This window comes from Malania oleifera, chromosome 7 (assembly GCF_029873635.1).
Source record: "Malania oleifera isolate guangnan ecotype guangnan chromosome 7, ASM2987363v1, whole genome shotgun sequence".
NCBI classification, from domain to species: Eukaryota; Viridiplantae; Streptophyta; class Magnoliopsida; order Santalales; family Ximeniaceae; genus Malania; species Malania oleifera.
In genome coordinates this window covers 89,745,896-89,767,796 of record NC_080423.1, presented here as the reverse complement: position 1 = coordinate 89,767,796, position 21,901 = coordinate 89,745,896, and the positions used below count along the sequence as shown (strand labels likewise).

Below are 21,901 nucleotides of genomic sequence, written 5' to 3'. Positions count from 1 at the left end.
AGAACTAGAAGGCGTCAACCTATTCTTCAAGTTTTGAGTCTCTACATCCCCCTGTAGGCTTGCCTCTGCCACAGTGGCCTTATCTACCAGTGTAGCAAACTGCTGCACCTGTAACACAACCACCTGCTTTATAATCTCCCACTTCAAACCCCTCTTGAACTTCCCAGCCTTCGTAGACTCATCTAGTACCATGTAAGGAGCAAAGCGTGACAGCTCCACAAATCAGGCGGCATACTGCTGAACAATCAGTTATCCTTGAGTCGGGTTTAGGAACTCCTCTACCTTTGCTTTATTGACAGAGGCTGGAAAATACAGATCAAAGAACACTTCTCTGAAATGGCTCCACATCATCGCCACCGTTACTAGTTTCTACTTCTCCATCAACTTTACAGCTTCCCACCATCTCTCGGCCTCTCAAGTTAGTTTAAACGTAGCATATAGCACCTTCTGCTCATCGGTGCATCGCAACACGACCAAGATCTTCTCAATTTCTCGAATCCAATTCTCTACAAGGATCAGGTTGGTACTTCCCGTGAAGGTAGGAGGCTTTAGGCAAGTGAACTTCTCAATAAAATCTCCCAACTCAGCAGTGGGACGATCCTGCCTCCAAGAGCTCCACATAACCTCGGCCATAAACAGCTGGGGCACCACTATAGAATCGCTACCACCCTCATGGGTAGCTCCCTCACTACTACTACCTCTGACAACAACATAACTATCCCTGAGATCCATCATGTAGACATAAGCAAAATGAATTTAGAATCCTAATAACCTACCATGTCTGGTGCAATCATAATACTAAAATGCTTGCTTTAAATAAATTTCAAATACCGCTCTAAATCTTTACGACTTACTCTGCCAATTTCTGGTACCCGTCGATTGATTTAGAAAAACACAGAAGTCCGTTAAGGAATTTCTATCTCCAGGCTTACGAAGCAAAACTCAAAATTCCTATTCTACCTATTCCTATCCTTGTCCTACTTGAACCTATACTCTGGTAAAATCATCCAACCTAGTCTGCAGAACCTAGCGACCTAGGCTCTGATACCACCTGTAGTGCCCCGACCCGCCACGTGGGCCTGGAGTGCTAGTAAAATACATAAATGCTCTCTGATGCTACATATACATATACTGCAACCCGCCCTAACTAGGGAATCCCGAGTGCACCTGTCATTACTGGAATTAAAGCGTTCGACGATATATTTCCAAAACCTCAAAACACTTTATCAAAGTTCTATCTATTCCCAAGTACACATATACATAACACTATATGTCCACATATTACAATCCCAAAATAACAAAGTAGGATATCTGGTATCTCACCAGTTCTGATAACCACTCCTAGAAGTCTAATCCTAGCCCTGAGGTAAGCTAGCTATGGTTCCCTGAAGGACCTGAAAAATAATTTGTATAATGGGATGAGACGCTTCTCAGTAAGATGAATTATACTATTATCAGTGAGTGGTTAGCATGAGTTCTTGTGGGAATATAAAACTTCCATTATTTAACTATATATGAAATGACATTTAAAACTATACTACACTATATATCTGAAAATACATAATTTATGAATAATAATTGTCAACTCAATATAGCTCTTTTATAGTAAATTTGCCCACATATGCCCAAAATATACAACTTGGATTACTGAATTAGCGTCGTCACATTATCACATACTCATGCGATATGCTTTCCCCCATGACAAGTTGTGCGATTTGAAGGCCAAATTCAGCCTATGGTCAACCGACCATAGCTGAGTCGGGAAAGGTAGTAAGTACGATTGTGCCTACCTATGGTCATTCAGAACTGCATCAGATGGGCCCCCTTTGCACTTTCCTCAGGGGAGTACTGTGTCCAAGTCACCAATCGTCTATTCATCATCATACTATCATCCCAGTGTGATTGCACTCCTTGTCAACATATAGCTACTGTACCGTGCTCATACCATCACATTTCAAATCCTCAGGGTTCTAGAATCATATATGTTAATTTACATAATAAAGTTGTATTATATCTCATTTCATATAAAAATTCTCATTTATTAACTCTCGGCTCTCGGCCATCGTATTCAATCTCGGCCCCCGATCATTATATCAAATCTCGGCCCTCGACTATCATATCATACTGTGTATTATCAGTAAAAACATTCTGCTCATATATATCATTTAAAAACTGTTCTCATGCCATAGAATTTTTATTTGACAACTCATAAATAAAATAAACTAACGGGTAAAGACATAAATTTCTGAAAATAGGGTCCGAGCATCTCCAAGGTTTTATTTAACTTAAACTATTTATTTTATAGAAAATAGGAGATTTCAAACTAATCACGTTAAATTTTCCCAAAACATATAACAGCTAAAACCATCATTTTCATATACCTGATTTGTTCACAAAATCATATATTGCAATTTAATCGGTCCATATTTCAAAATTAACTGACATAATAAAATCCCCTTACCTGGCTTACTGGGAACCCTAAATCCACGCCCTGCAGCATTTGAAGCTCAAAACCCTGAAATCACATTTTTCCCAAATTAATCTACTCAACCCACAGAATATTTATCATTTAACATTTCCTAGGTCTCATATACTCCAAATTAACAATAAAATCCTAAAATATCCTACTTACCCTGATTTTGGAGTGGTGCTTGGAAAGCTCAGTTCAAAAATCCACTTTGCTAGACTTGTAAAGAAATGCTCCTAGATTCTTGTGGTGACTTACGATTGTCGATTTAGGCAATGAACGACAAGAAATCAAAAAGAAAGAGAGTGACGGGTGCAGGTTTAGAGAGAGAGAGAGAGAGAGAGAGAGAGAGAGAGAGAGAGAGATATTTACGTTTACTAAATGAAGAAGTAACTAAAAATCTATGTATAACCCTTTGATTCGGTACAATTCGTCGACGAAATGGGACCTTCGTCGACAAACCATAGAAGAACACTTGTCGAAGAAAGAAGGGGCTCATCGAAGAAGGGGCTCATCGAAGAACCATATGCCTGAAATTCCTCTCGATATTTTTTCCTCGACGACGCCTCAACTTCATCGATGAGTTATAAAAGGTAATTCATAGACAAAAACAGGGGATTCGTCGACGAGTCCTGCTATTTGCCCCTTTTAAATTTCCTTTTCTTCTTTTCTTATTTCCTCTTTATTTTTCGGGTTCGAGTTTCCACATATACTATTAGCAATCTTTTATTCCTCAGTCAACCAAACAAAACGAACTGAATTGAGCCTCAATCGACTAAACTCACAAAGGCTTGGAAATCGCCTTTGGCTCAACCGACTGACACCTTGTCCAAGGAACCGAGCCTCATAGAAAATTTGAAATTTTCACGGGTTAGCCGACTAGTGCTTTGGTCCACCAACCGGCCTTCTTTGAATGACTTAAATTTTTCTGTGGTCAGCTGACCAACGCCTTCATCAGTCGACTGACCCTCTCGGGTTGCTGAATTTTTCTAGCACTAAACACGATTATTTTTGTTATTAAATATTTCTAAAATTCCTACTGTGTCCCTAACGGTTATAATTTTAAGGGAGTCTATATATACTCCATTCCAAAGCTGGATTAGTACTTTCAATGGCAAAGAAATTCTCTCAAAATTTTTTGTGTTATTCTTGCTATACACTCACATACAAGCATCCATCTCACTCTCTTTCACATATTTTTTTGCATATTCTTTTAGAAAGAGAGCAATATACTCATCTTCTTCATTTGCATATTGATTGCAACTTGAAGCTAGATTGAGTACACATTTTTGTGAGCATTACACATTCATCAGCTTAAACTCTCACTCATTCTTACATTGTTGAAAATTGATTTTAGAGAGTAAGCTTGAGTTCTTCCATAATATTTCATTCATAAATATTTCTTGGGAAGACTCTCTTTAACTTGTGAATCTTTGCATACTCATTGCAAGATTCAAAGGCTTGTATTGTGCTTTTGTTGGAAAAAGATTTTGGCAAGCTAAGCCCTAATGCCTCTTTCACATCATATTTGAAAGATATTTTTTAAGATATTGCTTGGGTTCTTAAAGATCTTTTGATAATAATTTTAGTGAACATCATATCTTAAATCAAACATCATACTCTCACACACATTTGTATTTATACATTTTTTAGAGTTGTCATATAAACTACAAAATCTCTATTGAGCTTAATCTCCCATCATACTAGAGTGTATTGTGCTTTGCTTGTTGTAGAAGCACTTCATTTGTACACAAAAACTTTCATCTTTGTATCCTTGATGTGTGGTCAGAAAAGGAAGGCACTAACCTATTAGGTGCCCCGGTTTGGCTCTAGCCCTGTTAGATGAGCTAGGAAGTACCGTCTTGTAAGGTATAGGTTTGGTTGCGCCTGGTAAGTGAACTGAGGAGACTCCATCTTGTAAGAAGTAGTGTAAACGGCGTCGCTCTGCCCATTAAGTGAGCATTTAGTGAATCCTCTTACTAGTGAGCTTGAGGCGGCGACGTAAGCACTATTGGTTGAATCTCGATAAAAATCATGTGTCACTCTTTCCTTATACTTTTTACTTTCCTACATTTGCTTGCTTACTTTACCTGTTGATATTAGTGCTTGAATATTTAAGTATTAATTTGTGTTTGATTGGGAAATACTAGAATTGTAGTACTTGTGCAAATTATTTAATTGTTCATATATTTGCTGAATTAATACTTGTCTAGACAGTCTCTAGGTTGTGATATACTGTTGTACAACATTTGACCTAGAATTTTTAAAATCTCCAATTCACCTCTCTTCTTGGAATTACACCAAAAATCACACATTCATAGTTTGGATATCATTAGCGTAGTAAGTTTTAGGCCTTATTTTTAGTAGAATTTATGCTATTGCCTTTTATGTACTCATTTAGATTGTATACCGTAATTCTAAATATTCATCCCAACATCCATGATTCAAACTTCATATTTGTTTGAAATTTTGAAGCAAAAATATCATGTTATTTTATTTTTATTTTTTTCATGTTTTGGTTTAAGTTGCGTTCGACAGGAAGTACAACTTTTTCCAATTATTTTTTTTCACTTCCATTGGTTGTAACCAATTATGAAATGTGAGTTTCTTCACATTTTTTTCCTTTTTTAAATGTTTCCTAAGTTTCAAATGAGGCCATAGAAATAACAAAATGGGTTAATGTGTCAAATAATTAACAAGTAAATACACACAAATTAAGATTCAAGTTAACTCATCTAAAAACAAGTGAGCAAAATTGATGCACACATTCATTCAATTAATTTACAGATTACAAACAAATACCCTACCTTTTTTTTTTCTTTGACATTTTAACATATTTTTTTGAAATAGTAATAAAAAAATATTGGACCTCTCCTTTACTATATTCATGTTATATTTTAGGATTTTCTATAATTTTTTCTTCTAAAATTCCACTCTCTATTTTTCTAGAATCAAATGAGTCATGATTCACAACTAATGAATGAGGGTTAAACAATGCTAGATTTAAGTAAACCAATTTATAAATAAGAGAATATAACAAATTATATTCCCTTCCTACAATTAGATAATGATTGACTTGTGAAAACATATTTCTTAACAAATTATAGTAAAAATTGTTACTTTTTTTAAAATAATCCAATATATATAAGCAAAATATAATAATATTGCACTCATTGATACTTAATTATTGTGCTTTTAAATTAATAAATATATTTATTATTGAAAATTTCACTTGTGAGTTTGTTTCACTTTGAAAATATTGAATGGATGATGGGTGCTTATATATATAATTGAATCTAAGATCTAATAAGCCTAAACTTTTAGGTTAAGTCGGTATTCACCCAACGTGTATCGAGCCCATCTGTGGACTCCTCCAGTGCTAACATTAGAATTATTTTTATTTATTTTTGTATAAATCTTAACTCATATATTTAATTCACAATTAGTCTAATAAGTTAAGCGACTTCACTCTTATAACAAGTAAAAAAAAAAACCAATAAATTAACGACATTATCAATATTTGTTTATATTGTATCAATTAAAAATAATTACTTGGTGCTAGCGATTCTCACACTAATTATCTACAATTTTTTTTTATAAATTATTAGTTTATTATTATATCATATTTGGGATGAAATTCTCATCCACTTAGCAGCAAAATGCATATCAATTTCTAATTTATATTAAAATTGGGGAAAATTTATAGGTTTTTTTTTTAAATAGAGAAAAGGAGAAAAAATCATGCTAGTAAAAAGTATGGACCCACTTATAACTTCTTTGATGGAATCATTAAGAGTGATATCTTATTGAAAAAATCAAGTCTATTGATTTCCAAATTTTATATTGGACTTTCCAAAAATATCCTTATATTTTTCCGATTGTAAATAGACCCTCTTTATTCTATTTATTTTACCTAATTATAAAAAATGATCGTTGGATTAGAATGTGATGGTTAGTACTTTTTTTTTTTTTTTTTTACATAGGAATTCCAGCCACTAACGGACCCTTCGATTCCCTAGTGCGGCACTAAATTTGGTAAATATTATTATTTCACTATAATATTAATTTTGCATTTCTAAGTACGCTATTCAGGCTTTAAGAATTAATTTGCTTGAATTTGAATAAAACATAATATAATATTTTCTATTTTTAAAAAAATTTGAATAAATTTAAATCCATACCCTTAAAATGATTACTTTCAAATGTTAGCTAAGTGTTGACATTATTTATGAGTACGTATCTTTAAATTGTAATTTTTTAAAAATACAAAATTCAAGAAACTCTCATTATTAATAAAAATTTTTAAAATTATTTTTCTCGGCTTCATGTGTACTTAAACTTTCGAATAATGATTAATGATGCGACGAAATAAGTTTGAATTAAATTAAAACCTCATTGAAAATTTGAATGCAGAAAATTCCTTTAAAAAGAACTGAAAAGAAAAAGGGGCCATCTTGGGCCTATTTCAAGGCCCCCGCTTCTTGATGGGCCTGGTAGTTTCCGCTCAAGGCCCAATTTCAAGACCCACGCTTCTTTTAATTTAGATGGGAAGGCCTGATTTCTACCTAAGTTATATGGCCAATTGCTTAAAAAACATGCCTCAGAATTGACAAAATGGATGAAGATTCATTCATTCGAATCGGAGTCAATTTATTTTAAATGATTCATACCCAATTCACTTGTAAAATTTGGCTTGCGGGATTATCTATCCGATCCACCATATATTATTTGATTCAATCTACTTTGTCAAGTTTACAGTGAATGTTATACTATATAGCAAATCAGAATGCTACAATTAATGATAGAAACTTTCATAACTTAGTTATTAAACAACATCCAATGATTAATTCGTTTAAATTATTCTTTAGAATAGTTATTCTTTTATATCATAATTTATATGAAAAATTACATTTTAAGAATTGTTATATTTTTTCTTTAAGTTTGTTGACACCAGACTCAAGTGGCTTGTTTGGTTACCAACACACTTAGCGATCATTTCAAAAAATAAGTATAGATGATCAAATCATTGATTACCTAACTCGCCCTTTTTATTTAAAAAAAAAAAATGAAATCATCACTTTATTTTAGTTTTAGAAAAGGTAAAATAAAAGAAATTTTTTAAAAAGGGTTTTAGGTTTGGGAGTACAATTATGTATAAGGAGGTGATCCCATTCTTTTCAAATGGAAAGAAATTAGCACCCCAGAAAACTGATTTCATGAATGATTACTGTTCTTACCTTGTGTGTGCGTGTGCTCCTCAAGAAAAATCAATTTTTTTTTTTGTAATAAAGAGTGTCAAAATTTATGAAATAATAGAAAAATTGTTGGGGTCGATCGACCACTTTCAGAGGCTAGTCGATCACTTGTAGGAGGCATATCTTTACTTTTATTTATTTCTTTTGTAAAAATGGCTACAATCATAACTCATTCGAAAAGGCTTTCATAAGGTCCATACAAAATACCTAGGCTTAGTTGTCCCTCCTGTGGCTTTTTACAAGTACCTATTAAAAAGGAATTAATATTGTTTCTGAAATGTTTTGTCCCTCTTAAAAAAAAAAAAAAATGTTGAGTTGCCAGAAAGAAAAAAGTTGACTTTAGTGTCTAGTAGAAAAGTTATAAGGAGTCGAAAAGTATATAAAATTGCTAAAATAGATAGTTATTTTTAGGAAATATAATTAATGCATCGATAGTTTTGTAATATTTGAAAAAAAATTTAAGAACAACAATAAAATTGAATAATTTGTTGGAAAAAAAGTTAGCTTTTAGCTTTTAAAATTTTCAAATCTATAGTTTTTAAAAGCTCACTAAAAAAAGTTAAATGTTGGCTTTTAAAAACCGTAAAAGTTGCTTACCAAACACATTTTACCTAACTTTAACTTAACAAAGGAGAAGTTGAGGCAAAAAAGGAGGGTCAAACTCACACATAACCTTATGACCTTGCTAGTTTGGTGTCTTCCCAAAAACAACAAACACTCACACAAACACTTAAAAAGAAAAAGACAGGAAAAGAAAAGAATTTGTGAATTTTAGTTATTATTGAAAGAGAAATATCAAATTTCTTAATATTTCTTCCTTGCCTTTTCTAAACAACATAAGGCCTTATTTATATGTGAGAGAATGAGGAGGATTTCTAATGCCTAACCAATGTGGGACTAACTATATACCCTAACTATTCATCCAACACTCCCCCTCAAGATGGAAAAAAGATATTACTGAGACCCATCTTTCTACAAATAAAAGAAAACACAGTAGAACTAAGTCTTTTGATCAAGATGTCAGCAAATTGGTCACTAGAGCGAACAAAAGGAATGCAAATATGTTACTTATCCAACTTTTCTTTGATGAAGTGGCGATAAATCTCAATGTGCTTTCGTCCTCTCATGTTGTACTAGATTATTAGCAATGTTAATTTTCGCCTTAATTAGAAAACAAAAGCAAAGGAGAAGGTGGGAGAAGTCATAATTCGCTAAGCAACTGTTGTAACCACAAAAACTCACGCACACCTTGAGCCATGACTCGGTAATCAGCTTCAAAACTAGAACGCGCAACAACATCTTGTTTTTTGCTAAGCTGGGTAACCAAGTTACCACCAACACAAGTATACTAAGTACTGGATCTATGACCATCCAATGATCCACCCCAGTCAGCATGAGTGTATGCTTCCACCTTCAGGTGGCTATGCTTGGAGAACAATAAACCTTGCCCTAGTGAGCCCTTCAGAAACCTTAAGACATGATTAACTGCTTCCTAGTGATGTGTATGTGGATCACGCATGTATTGGCTAACAACAGTAACCATGTAAGCAATGTCGGGTCGAGTATGGTGAAGATAAATTAATCTTTTTACTAGATATTGGTATGGCCCAGAATCAACCAGGGTGCCATCATGAGCAATAATGCGACAACTTTGTTCAAATGATGTAGCAATAGGACAACAATCCAACATACCAATCTCAATTAGAAAATCTAACATGTACTTCCTCTAGGATAAGAAAATACCTCGTAAAGACCTAGCAACTTCGATTCCAAGAAAATAGCAAAGTTTTATACGGTCATTCACTTCAAATTCTTTTGACAACCTCTCCTTCTAACATGTGATCTTAGTGAGATCATCATATGTTGCCATAATATCATCTACATACACGATCAAGATAGCTACCTTCCTCTGGTTGTGTCGAAAGAACCGAGTATGATCAACATTAATCCATTGGTAATTCATGGAAATGATAACTTGTTTAAACTTATCAAACGAAGCCTTTGGAGATTGCTTCAAGCCATACAAAGAACGGCGTAATTTGCACACTTTGATGGCAATACAAGGGCTAGAAAAACTAAGTAAAGTCTCTATACAAACTTTTTCCTATAGATATCCATGCAAAAAGGTGTTCTTAACATCAAGCTGAAAAGATCCCAACCACAATTAACTACACAGGAAATGAGAGAATGCACAATTTTGTTCAATTGATGTAGCAAAAGGACAACAATCCAACATACTAGTTGTTGACCCTATTGGTCATACCCGATTTTGATAATGACAAATACTCTTTGTATTTGATGGCTTTCAAGTTTGTGTACAGAATCATACTAGCTGGATCATATTGATGGCATGTGTCACACAATGGCTTGAAGCAAAAGAAGACTCAGAAGATTCATTGTTGTAATTTTATAAGTTTAATATTGGGTCTATAATAGTAATATAGGAAAGGTCTATAATAATTAATGCATGACATGCATGTAGGATTTATAAGTTCAACAAGATCGAATGACCTCAGGGAACACCCTTCAGTCGACCGATGCCGAATTTTTTCGGTAGGGTAAAAAGACCCTAGGTCCCAACACTTAGTGCACATATCCCCAACATCCCTTACCATATCAGGGGAATTAACTGAGGCAAAATTGGACTTACAATTAAAAAAACTGTGAGAGGTCAAGCGACCAAACCTTGGTGTTCAAAACACCTCGGGCGCCCGAACTACAAAGAAGTCAACGGGTTGACTAGGTTTCAGCCAACCAAACTTGTAGTGAACATATCGCCCTCGAGTGACCGAACTTGTGTCAAGGTACTTTTCACCAACCTGGGCGATTGAACATTTGCATTCAAAATGGTCTCAGGCGATCGAACTTGTCAGTTCGGTTAAACGAATATTAGACAAGGCACCCGAACCGCGGACAGTAGGAAAATAGCCTTGGTTCAGCCAATTGAACCAAGACTCATGCACCCAAACATTTAAAAATAGATTTTTAAACTGAGTCTATTCGGGCGACTGAACTAAGGTTCAGCCACCCAAAACCTCTCGGGTTACTTATTTTTTTACCGAGATTAAATTTAATTAAATGGGGTTAATTTTCCTGATTGGTTTTAAGACATTCCTAATAATGACCCCTATGTCCCCAACGATTATAATTTGGCCTTTGTCTATATATAGGATCTCATTTGTGCAAATTAAGTAGAGATTAGCAGGATAATTAGTCAAAAATTCTCTCAATTTCTAAAAGCTTATCTTGCCTATTTTACTTCAAATACTCTCATACATCTATTTCCTTGATTAATCATAGCTTTGTGAGAGTTTCTTATTGTTCTATTGCTTGTTATAAATTGCTTATACTCCCATTGTTTTTCTTGATTGATTGTTATTGTTTTTGGGGAGTCAAGCAAGAGTTTTCCCACATATTTTTATTTAATAAATCTAGTGTTGGGAAAAACTCATTAGCTTAAAGATCTTTACATTGTCATTACAAAGATTCCTATGGCAATAATTTTTTGTGTGCAAAATATTTTTTTTTACAAGCTATATACTTCAAACTACTCTTGTACTTATTTCATTGAAGGAAAATATTTTGAATTAGTTTAAATATTTGATCAGCATCTTTGAAACCCTAATCAAGTATTGAGATTTGTTATAACTAGTTTCAAAGAAATAGCTTGTTAGAACACTCTTGTGCTTGATTGTTTATAGACATAACTTTGAGTGTTGATTGCACACGTAAAGCACCAAGCTTATAGTTCATACATCATTGATGCGCATTAATTATATTGTGCGTAGTGGTATATATCAGCTTGTGTAAGAAGCATTTGTTTGTACGTAAATTTTATATCATTGGTTGTATTCTAGGCGTGGGCCTGAAGAGAGAGACTAGTTATGTAGAATAGTCTCGGATTGACTTAGACCTAGTTAGGAAAGTTAGGTGCACCATCCTGGTAAGGTGTAGGTTGAGGTTAACCTCACTAATTGACTTGCTTGTAAAGGTTGAGGTCAACCCTGTGCTAATTGACCTGGTTGTAACCGGTGTCGCTCCACCCATTAAGTGAACTTTAGTGGAATCCTCGGACTTGCGAGTTAGAGGTAGGAATGTAGGCACAGTTGGACGAACCCCGATAACATTTTTGTGCGTGCTTTTAATTTTTGCATTTTAAATTCCAGCACATGAATGTTTTTATTTTACATTGTGAATGATTGGGTTTATAATTGCATAGACAGACCCTAAGTTGAGTAATACTATTGCTAGATTAGTTGAACCTAAGAGGAAAATTTTAAATACCCAATTCACCCCCCCTCTTGGGAATATACCAAAGCCAACAATTGGTATCAGTGCCTCATGGCATTGACTTAAACATTTTTACTAAAGATCAAGATGGCTCAATTTGGTGTATCCCCATTCGGTGAGGGACAATCACTTTCTAGGCCTCCTATATTTTGTGGTGTCGATTACACCACCTGAAAAATTAGAATGAGCGTATTTATAAAATCAATGAATTGGATGGCCCAGCGGGTGATTGTTAATGGGATTCGTATTCCCTTGGATGAATATGATATTAGGATAATGCATGCGAATTCATATGCCATGGACATGTTATATCTTGCATTAGATTTTGATATTTTTGTTGAGTTTGTGGCATGTTGGATTGCAAAGGATATCTGGGATGAACTCGAAAGAAAATATGGAAAGTCCCAAGAGAATGAGACCACCACTCAGGAAGTGGTAAATAATAGGGCAATTGCATTAACAGACAGTGAAGTATATGTTCCTATCTCAACCTCTGTAGATGATTTTGTTGCTAAATGCTATGATATGTCTAATGATGAACCATCTATTGAATTTCATGATAATTCTATCAATAATGCATATGGTGATTCTTATGCTGAAGCCTGTGATATATCATATGTTGAATCATCAGTTGCCTATAATGATTTTTTTGATGGTAATGCATATACTGATTATTCTTGTGTTGAATGTCGTATTGTATCATGTGTTGAATCTTGTGATGATACTATTAATGTCACATGCAATGATTCATGTGAAAACTATTGTATTAATTCTTATGATGAATCATGTGCTAAATTGAATAATAAAAGCATATTGTCATATGAAAAACTAGAAAATACTTTATTGAGAATGCACAAGTTTCTAGTTGGGCATCTAAGCATAAAATATTTTTGAAGAATGAGAACAAAAGAATAGCAAAACAATTTAAGGGGTTAGAAAATTATCATGCTATTCTTGAAAAGAAAAAGATTGAGAAAATGTTGAAAATTGCTTGCTTGATGAAGAAATAGATGATTATTCTAAAGTTGCTTTCAAAATTAAAAATGAAAAGAATAATCATAATAAACCCTTAGGAATTAAAAGGAAAATTCTATTCAGTAAGGGTTCAAACTTAATTCATATATCCCATAGTCTTGCCTCATCAAGCAAAAAGAATTTAAATAAGCATAATTTTTCACGTATATACAAAATATGCTTGTTTCATGAAAGAAAAGGGCACGTGTGGTTTAACTGTCTATTTAGAAGTATCAGAGGCTTGAGTAAAGAGATGATATGGGTTATCATGATAGCAAACCCAGCAGGAGATGACGAAGGATGGTTTCAATAGAAATTACATAATTATTTAATTCTTCCTTAGTTCCTAAGTTTAGGGGGGTGTGATGACTATAGGTTTTGGAAGTGGTTATTGCTTAAAATGAAAATCTTAGTATACACACTCACTAAACACTATCTTGTTATACTAAGAACATTTATCTACTTCCAAATGGACATGACATCTATGCCTAGTATTTAATTCAAAATGCTTAACCCATGCAAATATGAAAATTACAAGTTTAAGCATACCATTGTCCATTGCATAGAAATGAGTTTTAGGGATCCATCCTATTCTATATATCTTTAACCCTAATCTCATTAGTCAAAACCTGGTCATCACTCTAGGTATAAGCAATGATAATAAATTCCATATCTATTTTGTGCTAATAATAAGACCTCCCTCTCATAATCAAAATTAAAGGCATCCACTAGGGGATTCGTATTTTATTGTTAAATCAAATTATTCCCTTTGAGTTTAATATTTAAATCTTCTAATCTTGATTCACCTATCCCCTTCATAGGAAATCCTTACCAAACCATGATCATATTCAGTAAGGTTTCACCTATCCACTTGTTTCCTTGCTTTAGATTGTAATTATATTTATAGGATACTTTCCATTCTCCGAAGATCATTGTTCAAGAAAATTCAAATACTTATAAATGCTATTTGCCTAAGCGGTTGGACATATCCACTTCCATGAAAATATCTTGAATCATGTCGACTTATATTGAATACTCTTCGAACTTAACAGAAATTATAATCCTTAAAGAGTATTTAATCTACTTCACATGCATAGCTCTCAAAACGTTAAGTTGTATCCTTTAGAGCTTCATATCCTTTGAAATGAGTTGAATGGCTAAATTGGTTGCACTAGGTCTTAATCAAGTAGACCTATGCATATGCATTTTTAAATTGGAAACCATTTGAACTTGTGCCTCTCGCATGTATTAGATTCATAAAAAAAGAGGTAGACATAGGATTATCATCTTAATGATTACTCATTGTGACTTTTTGGTCTAATAAGCCTAAAGCATTCACGCCAAAAAGATTAAACCATTGAAAATTTTATAACTCTTGGCTAAAGAAAGTAGATAATTAAGAAAAGGCATAAATTGAATATGTGCATAACTCAGGGGGAGCATTTCTTTTCAAAATTTCATGACTCTTTTGAATGCTATCATTTTTATGTTTCCATATGCCTTTATGAAAAACAACACAGCACCAAACTCATAACTATCCACTGTTGTTTATCGTCCATATTATATCTTGATGGATAGTGACTTGTGATTATCTAGTATTGTGAACTGTTATTAAATATACTGATTGATAATACTGGATTGCATAGAACGACATCTGCATGGCTGATACAGTATGTTGTGTATTGCATGCTGGTAGTAGAAATAGGTTCTTGCATGCTCAAATTGAATTATTTTGAATTGATTGCTTGAATCTATCAGGTTTTGGTGCATAAAAATTTAGGAAATGTTTAATTTACAGTCGGCATGCTGCCGAAATTTCGGTGGAATTTTCCCAAACCAAAACTTTGTACATAGATGATTATGAAATAATAAATGATAAAATATTTTTGGAAGGATGAGTGAAAATTAAATGAAAATCAAGTTTCATCCTCACATAATCATCAAACGATTAGGGGAGCTCAGCTCCATCCCTATGGAGAAAGCTTAAAGAACCAATATGTATCACTTTACTTTTTGAAATATTGAGGCTCTTTTGAAAATCCCTGAACATTATATCCTGCACTTGAAGTCCTATGATTTGATATGGAATGTTCTTGGGTCATGAACTACATAGCATGTGTTGAGCCGGTTAGGAAAGTTAGGTGCACCATCCTGGTAAGGTGTAAGTTGAGGTCAACCCCGCTAATTGACCTGGTTGTAAAGGTTGAGGTCAACCTTGTGCTAATTGACCTGATTGTAACCGGTATCGTTCCACCTATTAAGTGAGCTTTAGTAGAATCCTTGGGCTTGCGAGCTAGAGGTGAGGATGTAGGCACAGTTGGCCAAACCTCAATAACATTTCTTGTGCGTGCTTTTAATTTCCACATTTTAAATTCCAGCACCTGAATGTTTGTATTTTACTATTGTGAATGATTAGGTTTATAATTGTATAGACAAATCCTAAGTTAAGTAATAATGTTACTATATTAGTTGAACCTAGGAGGAAATTTTTAAATACCCAATTCATCCCCCCTCTTGGGAATACACCAAAGCCAACACCAGTATCTGTTAGAAAATCTAACATGTACTTCCTCTAGGATAAGAAAATACCTCGTAAAGACCTAGTAACTTCAATTCTAAGAAAATAGCGGAGTTTTATATGGCCATTCACCTCAAATTCTTTTGATAGCCTCTCCTTCTAACATGTGATCTTAGTTAGATCATCATATGTTACCATAATATTATCTACATACACAATCAAGATAGCTACCTTCCCCTAGTTGTTTCGAAAGAACATAGTATGATTAGCATTAGTCTATTGGTAATTCATGGAAAGGATAACTTGTTTAAAATTATCAAACGAAGCCTCTAGAGATTGCTTCAAGCCATACAAAGAGTGGCGTAATTTGCATACTTTGATAGCAATACAAGGGCTAGAAAAACCAAGTAGAATCTCTACACAAACTTTTTCCTATAGATATCCATGAAAAAAACGTGTTCTTAATATCGACCTGAAAAGATTCCAACCACGATTAACTACATAGGAAATGAAAGAACACACATAATTAAGCTTGGCCACAAGTGCAAAAGTCTCCTCATAATCAATCACATACATCTACATATACTCTTTGGCCACCAATCAAGCCTTGTACCTTTCTACCTTTCCTTCGAGTGTTCGCTTTATTGTAAAGATCCATTGACACCCAACTGGTTATTTTCTCGTAGGAAAAGAGACAAGCTCCCACATCTTGTTCTCAATCAAAGTTCTTATTTCCTTAAGCATTGTTGTCTTCCATCTTGGATCAACCATAACATTCCTTTAAGGGGAAAGGATTGTAATAGCAAATAATGTAGCTAGAAAACACGTATATTCAGGAGAGAGAGAGAGAGAGAGAGAGAGAGAGAGAGAGAGAGAGAGAGAGATTCATAGGACACAAAATTTTCTATATCGTATACATATCTTGCAAGAGGATTACAAGTATGAATACATTTTCTTAAATCAATTGGTTTATCCAAATCATTAAAAAAATAAAATCAAAAATTGGTGAAATATTACCACCAGTCTCAGAAGGAGAAGAAGGAGAAGAAGAAGATGGAGCAAAGGAAGGAGAACTCGGAGCTTCTGTAGGTGAAGGAGTTGGGGCTGGTAAAGTTGGGGTTGAAGAATGCATGACTGGTACAATATGCAAAGACTCTCGCTAAATTATATTATCTCTATCACCACCATGAGAAGAGTAATCGATCAGGCTTTTTATTATCATCAACCAGCTCCCCCTTACTAGAACCAGTCACCTCATCTCGAAAGATTGCACTAGAAGAGGAATTAAGAGAAACAAGAAATTCATAATATTCAACATGTAATGCCCCGACCTGCCACGTGGGACCCGAGGTGCTACTTAAGTGACGTATATGTTCCTGATACCATATTCAATATAAATGCAATGGAAATAAGTGATGCATTCTCCAAACACATTACCAGAGTTTTAATTACTAATATACATAAATGTCTCCAAATATCCATATTACAACCCATAGTACTATACAAAAAGAAAACTCATTCCATACACATTACATAAAAAGACTTTACAACTAGCTCAACCCCTCTAGCCCTGCTAAACACAATCCCTGGTGTTTCTTGAAAAGATAATTTGTATATTGGGGTAAGACACTTCTCAGTAAGGAAGACTAAGTTAAAATCAGTGTGTGGCCAGCATGAATTTAGTATTCACAAGGAACAACCATCCTTCATTTAACCAAAAATAGCTATTTTAACGTGTACTCACTTTATACAGTTGAAAATACTTATCTTGTTTCCATAGTGTAAACAGATCATTAAATAGTAGCATCATTTACATAAATCTAAAGATATGCATAGAAGACACTCCCTATGACTAACACCATTTACTTCCACCATGGTACGGGTTGTGCAGCCCAAAGGCTAGACTAAGCCTGGGTGATCAACCCAAAACAAAGTCAAAATATCCCTCTACAAGTCCGTCTGCAGGCATCCACAGCCAAGTTGCAGGCCCGATGCCCTTACTTCATCCTCACACAAATTATTGGCTGAGACTACCCTACACTTATATCCAGAACAGCGTGGGCGCACGTCGTCAACTAATCAACCACTTGCAATGGTACCGTGCTCACATAACAACTGATCCCCAAGGTTCCTAAAGTATATCATGCAATTTAAGTAATAAAAACTATTATTTAACTTATTTCATTTTACACCTATCATTTAATAAAAAACCTGGGCCCCAGCTGTCAAATTAACCCAGCTCATAGCTGTCAAATAAAACCTGACCCCTAGCCATCATATAAAACCTGGCCTCTGACCGTCATATCAAATCCCTATATTATTCACAAGCAATTCCAGTATGTTTCACAAATAGTTCCAATATATTTCGCAATCATTCTCAAATTTGATTACGCAATAAACCATATAAATTTATTCACCTGCCACACAATTTCAATATTCAAACACGATCTTGGAGACAACCAAGAAAACACTATATTTTTAGTTCATAAGATAAATTAGATTTTCCACCATTTATATTATTCAAAATACCGTACCATATATCCTAGGTTTTTAAAATCCCTGTTGAATGGTTGGTTTTCAAACTAATATTTGAACTCATAAATAAATAAATATATAACAGTTTAATCAAATCATATTTAATAAAAACTCTAACTTAACTTAATCCTCATACCTGTTTATTAAGAGAGTTCCTACAATGCTCCAAAGGCCCACTTTATAGCAATACGGAGCCCAAAACCCTGAAAACACATTTCCCCAAAATGATAACCATTAAGCATCCCTAGGCCCACACACCTCATTTAATTAATAAAATGTTAGATAAATAAACCATTTCTACCCTTACCTCAACTTTGGGACGATGCCTATAAAGATTCTATTAAAAAATTCACTCTGCTAGACTTATAAAGAAACTCCCCTAGATCCTCATGGTAACTTCTGATTGTCAATTCGGGTGACGAATGATGAAGAATCATAGAGAGGAAGAGTGAGCACACGGTTTTTAGATAGAGATAGAGATAGAGAGAGAGAGAGAGAGAGAGAGAGAGAGAGAGAGAGAGAGAGAGAGAGAGAGAGAGAGAGAGAGAGAAATTTTAGTTTCTTAATGAAGAAGTAAAGTTAAAACCTATTTATAGACCGTTGACCTGGTTGTCTTCGTCGAAGAAATGGTGCCTTCGTTGACGAATTGCAAAAGGACCTTAAGCCTAAAATTCCTGTCATTCGGGATCACTTCGTTGACAATGCCTGAACTTTGTTGATAAACCATAGAAGGGCATTCGTCAATGAAAATGGGGATTCGTCGACAAACCCTACTACTTTGCCCTTTTTAAATTCCCTTTCTTCATTTCTTATCTATTTCTTTTATTTTCTGGGTTTGGGTTTCTACAATCTCTCCCCCCCCCCCCCCCGCTTTATAAGAATTTCGTCATCAAAATTGTTAATTGATACTAATCACATCCTTATTTTACAATCCATCTCTACCGAAGAGTCAGTAGACACCCACATAGCGGCCCCGTCTCAAGTTTATTAAATACCCTCACTTATGGTGGAGGAATACAGTGGTTACACACCATATCTTGGGAGATTACAATATTATACCAAACTCTCCCAAGACCATTCATATATAGAGTCATAAACAACTAACAAACTAAAAAAACCTACCTTACCTGACCTGCAAATAAAACAAACACTTACCTGTGTTGCCAACTAATCTGTCTGGGGTTAAACCTCTCCTAAAAGCCACGGGTATTTCTGGCATATTTCTGCTTCTAACTCCCAAGAAGCCTCATCTACTGCATGATTCTACCATAACACTTTCACTAACGGTATGTCCTTAGTATGCAGTTCCTGTATTTTTTAATCCAAAATCTGAATTGGTACCTCCTCGTAAGCCAAAGCATCCCCGATCTCCAAAGATTCATAACTTATCACGTGCGAAGGATCTAGCACATACTTCCTCAACACTTATACGTAAAAAACATCTTGAACTTGAGACAATGCTGGGGGTAATGCCACTTGATTGGCAACTGGACCAATCCTTTCCAAAATCTCAAATGACCCAATGTACCGAGGGCTTAACTTACCTTTCTTCTCAAACCTCATCGCCCCTTTCATCGAAGCAATACTTAGAAATATCATATCACCAATTCCAAACTTTAACTCTCGTCGGTGAGTATCCACATAACTATTCTACCGATTTTGGGTTGCTTTAATCCTCTCCCTAATAAGCTCGACCTTTGCAGAGGTCTTTTGAACAAGCTTTGGCCCCAAAATCTGCCACTCGCCTACCTTATTCCAGTACAATGGAGATCAACACTGGAAACCATACAAAACCTTATATGAGTTAGATCCCAAGGTGTCCCACAAACTCTTCTAGAACCGAAAGGTGAACCGTGGATCTTGATATGAAACAATGGAAACCGGGACGCCATGAAGCCATATAATCTCTTGCACATAAATCTCTGTCAGTATATTCATAGAATAACTTACTCTAATCAGAACAAAGTGCACAGTCTTTGTCAGCCGATTCACTATTACCCAGATGGCATTTTGTCCATGCACCGCTAAAGGCAACCCTGTTACATAATCCATTGAGATATGATCTCACTTCCATTTAGGGATATCAAGGGTTTGAAGTGGTCTCGTTTGCCTCTAGTGCTCCGCTTTAACCTACTTAAATGTTAGGCACTGTTCAACGATTCTAGCAATCTCCCTCTTCATGTTGCTCTACCAAAATGATTCTCGCAGATCTCTATACATCTTCATGCTTCCTGGATGAATAGTGTAAAGAGAGAGATAAGCTTCCTCCAAAATCATTCTTTTAATCTCTGTGTCATTAGGTACACATGGTTTGGTGTGAAATCTGAGAACCTCATCCTCAGAAACATTGAAGACAGTTTGCAGTTCACTTCGTACCTTCTCCACAATTTTCATCAACTCTGCGTCAAACAGAAAAATGAACCCCTGTGGATCCCCGTCCACCAACTCTATGTCCAACCTCTCCAAGTCCATCCTTATCTGATGCTGTACAACAACCTCTGAAGCTAACGCACCCACTCATTTCCGACTCAACGCATCAGCTACCACAAGCTTTCCCGGGATGGTAACTAATGGTACAGTCATAGTCCTTTATCAACTCAAGCCATCTGCGTTGCCTCATATTCAACTCCTTCTGGGTGAAGAAGTATTTAAGACTCTTATAAACAGTAAAGATCTTGCACCTATCACCATATAGGTAGTGTCGCCAAATCTTTAGTGCAAAAACCACTGCTGCTAGCTCCAAGTCGTGCATAGGGTAGTTCTTCTCGTACTCCTTGAGTTGATGAGAATCATACACAATAACTTTCCCCTGCTCCATAAATACACACCCGAGTCCTTTCTGAGATGCGTCATTGTAAATCACAAAACCACCGTCCCCTGATGGAATGGTCAACAATGGGGTCGTGACTAGTTACTGCTTCAATTCTTAGAAACTCTGCTCACACTCCCTAGTCCACTCAAACTTACTATTCTTCCTCGTAAGTTGTGTCAAAGAATGTGATAGCCTAGAGAAACCCTCGATGAATCGACGATAGTACCCTACCAAACCCAAGAAATTTCTAATATCATGTACGTTCTTCAGTCTCGCCCAATCAACTATTGTCTCTACTTTGCTTGGGTATACTAAAATTCCTTTCCTAGACACTACATGTCCCAAAAATGCCACTTGTTCCAGCCAGAACTCGTATTTCTTGAATTTAGCAAATAACCTCTTCTCTTTAAGTACCTAAAGCACCAGTCTCAAATGAGCTTCATGCTCTGCAAGACTCCTAGAATAAATCAGGATGTCATCGATGAACACCACCACGAACTGATCTAGGTACTCATGGAACACCCTGTTCATCAAATCTATGAATGCCATCAAAGCATTTGTCAAACCGAACGACATAACTAAGAATTCATAATGGCTATATCTGGTACAAAAAGCCATCTTTGGTACATCCTCTGATTTCACCTTCAACTGATGATACCTAGATTGCATATCAATCTTAGAGAAAACATGTGTGCCCTTTAACTAGTCAAATAGATCGTCTATACAGTGTAATGGGTACTTGTTCTTCACTGTCACCTTATTAATTTCCCTATAGTCAATGCACATCCTCATCGACCCATCCTTCTTCTTTACAAACAACACTGGTGCTCCCTAGGGTGATATGCTCGGCTTGATAAAACCCTTATCCAAAAGTTCGTGTAGTTGTTCCTTTAACTCCTTTAGTTCAGCAAGAGCTATTCTTTATGGAGCCTTAAAAATCGGTGCTATCCCCGGATTCAACTCGATGGCAAACTCCACCTCGCGATTAGGAGGCAATCCCAGTAAACTTC

The 21,901-nt window shown here is 35.2% G+C and overlaps 1 protein-coding gene across 1 annotated transcript; it reads right to left on the bottom strand.

Moving 5' to 3' along the window:
* Positions 1 to 414: 414 nt before the first annotated feature.
* LOC131160924 (uncharacterized) lies at positions 415 to 20,551 on the bottom strand. The gene is made up of 2 exons (XM_058116797.1): positions 20,271 to 20,551; positions 415 to 721 (listed from the first exon to the last, which is right to left on the bottom strand). The coding sequence occupies exons 1-2, from the start codon at positions 20,549 to 20,551 to the stop codon at positions 415 to 417; spliced, it is 588 nt and encodes a 195-aa protein (XP_057972780.1).
* Between the last annotated feature and the right edge of the window lie 1,350 nt (positions 20,552 to 21,901).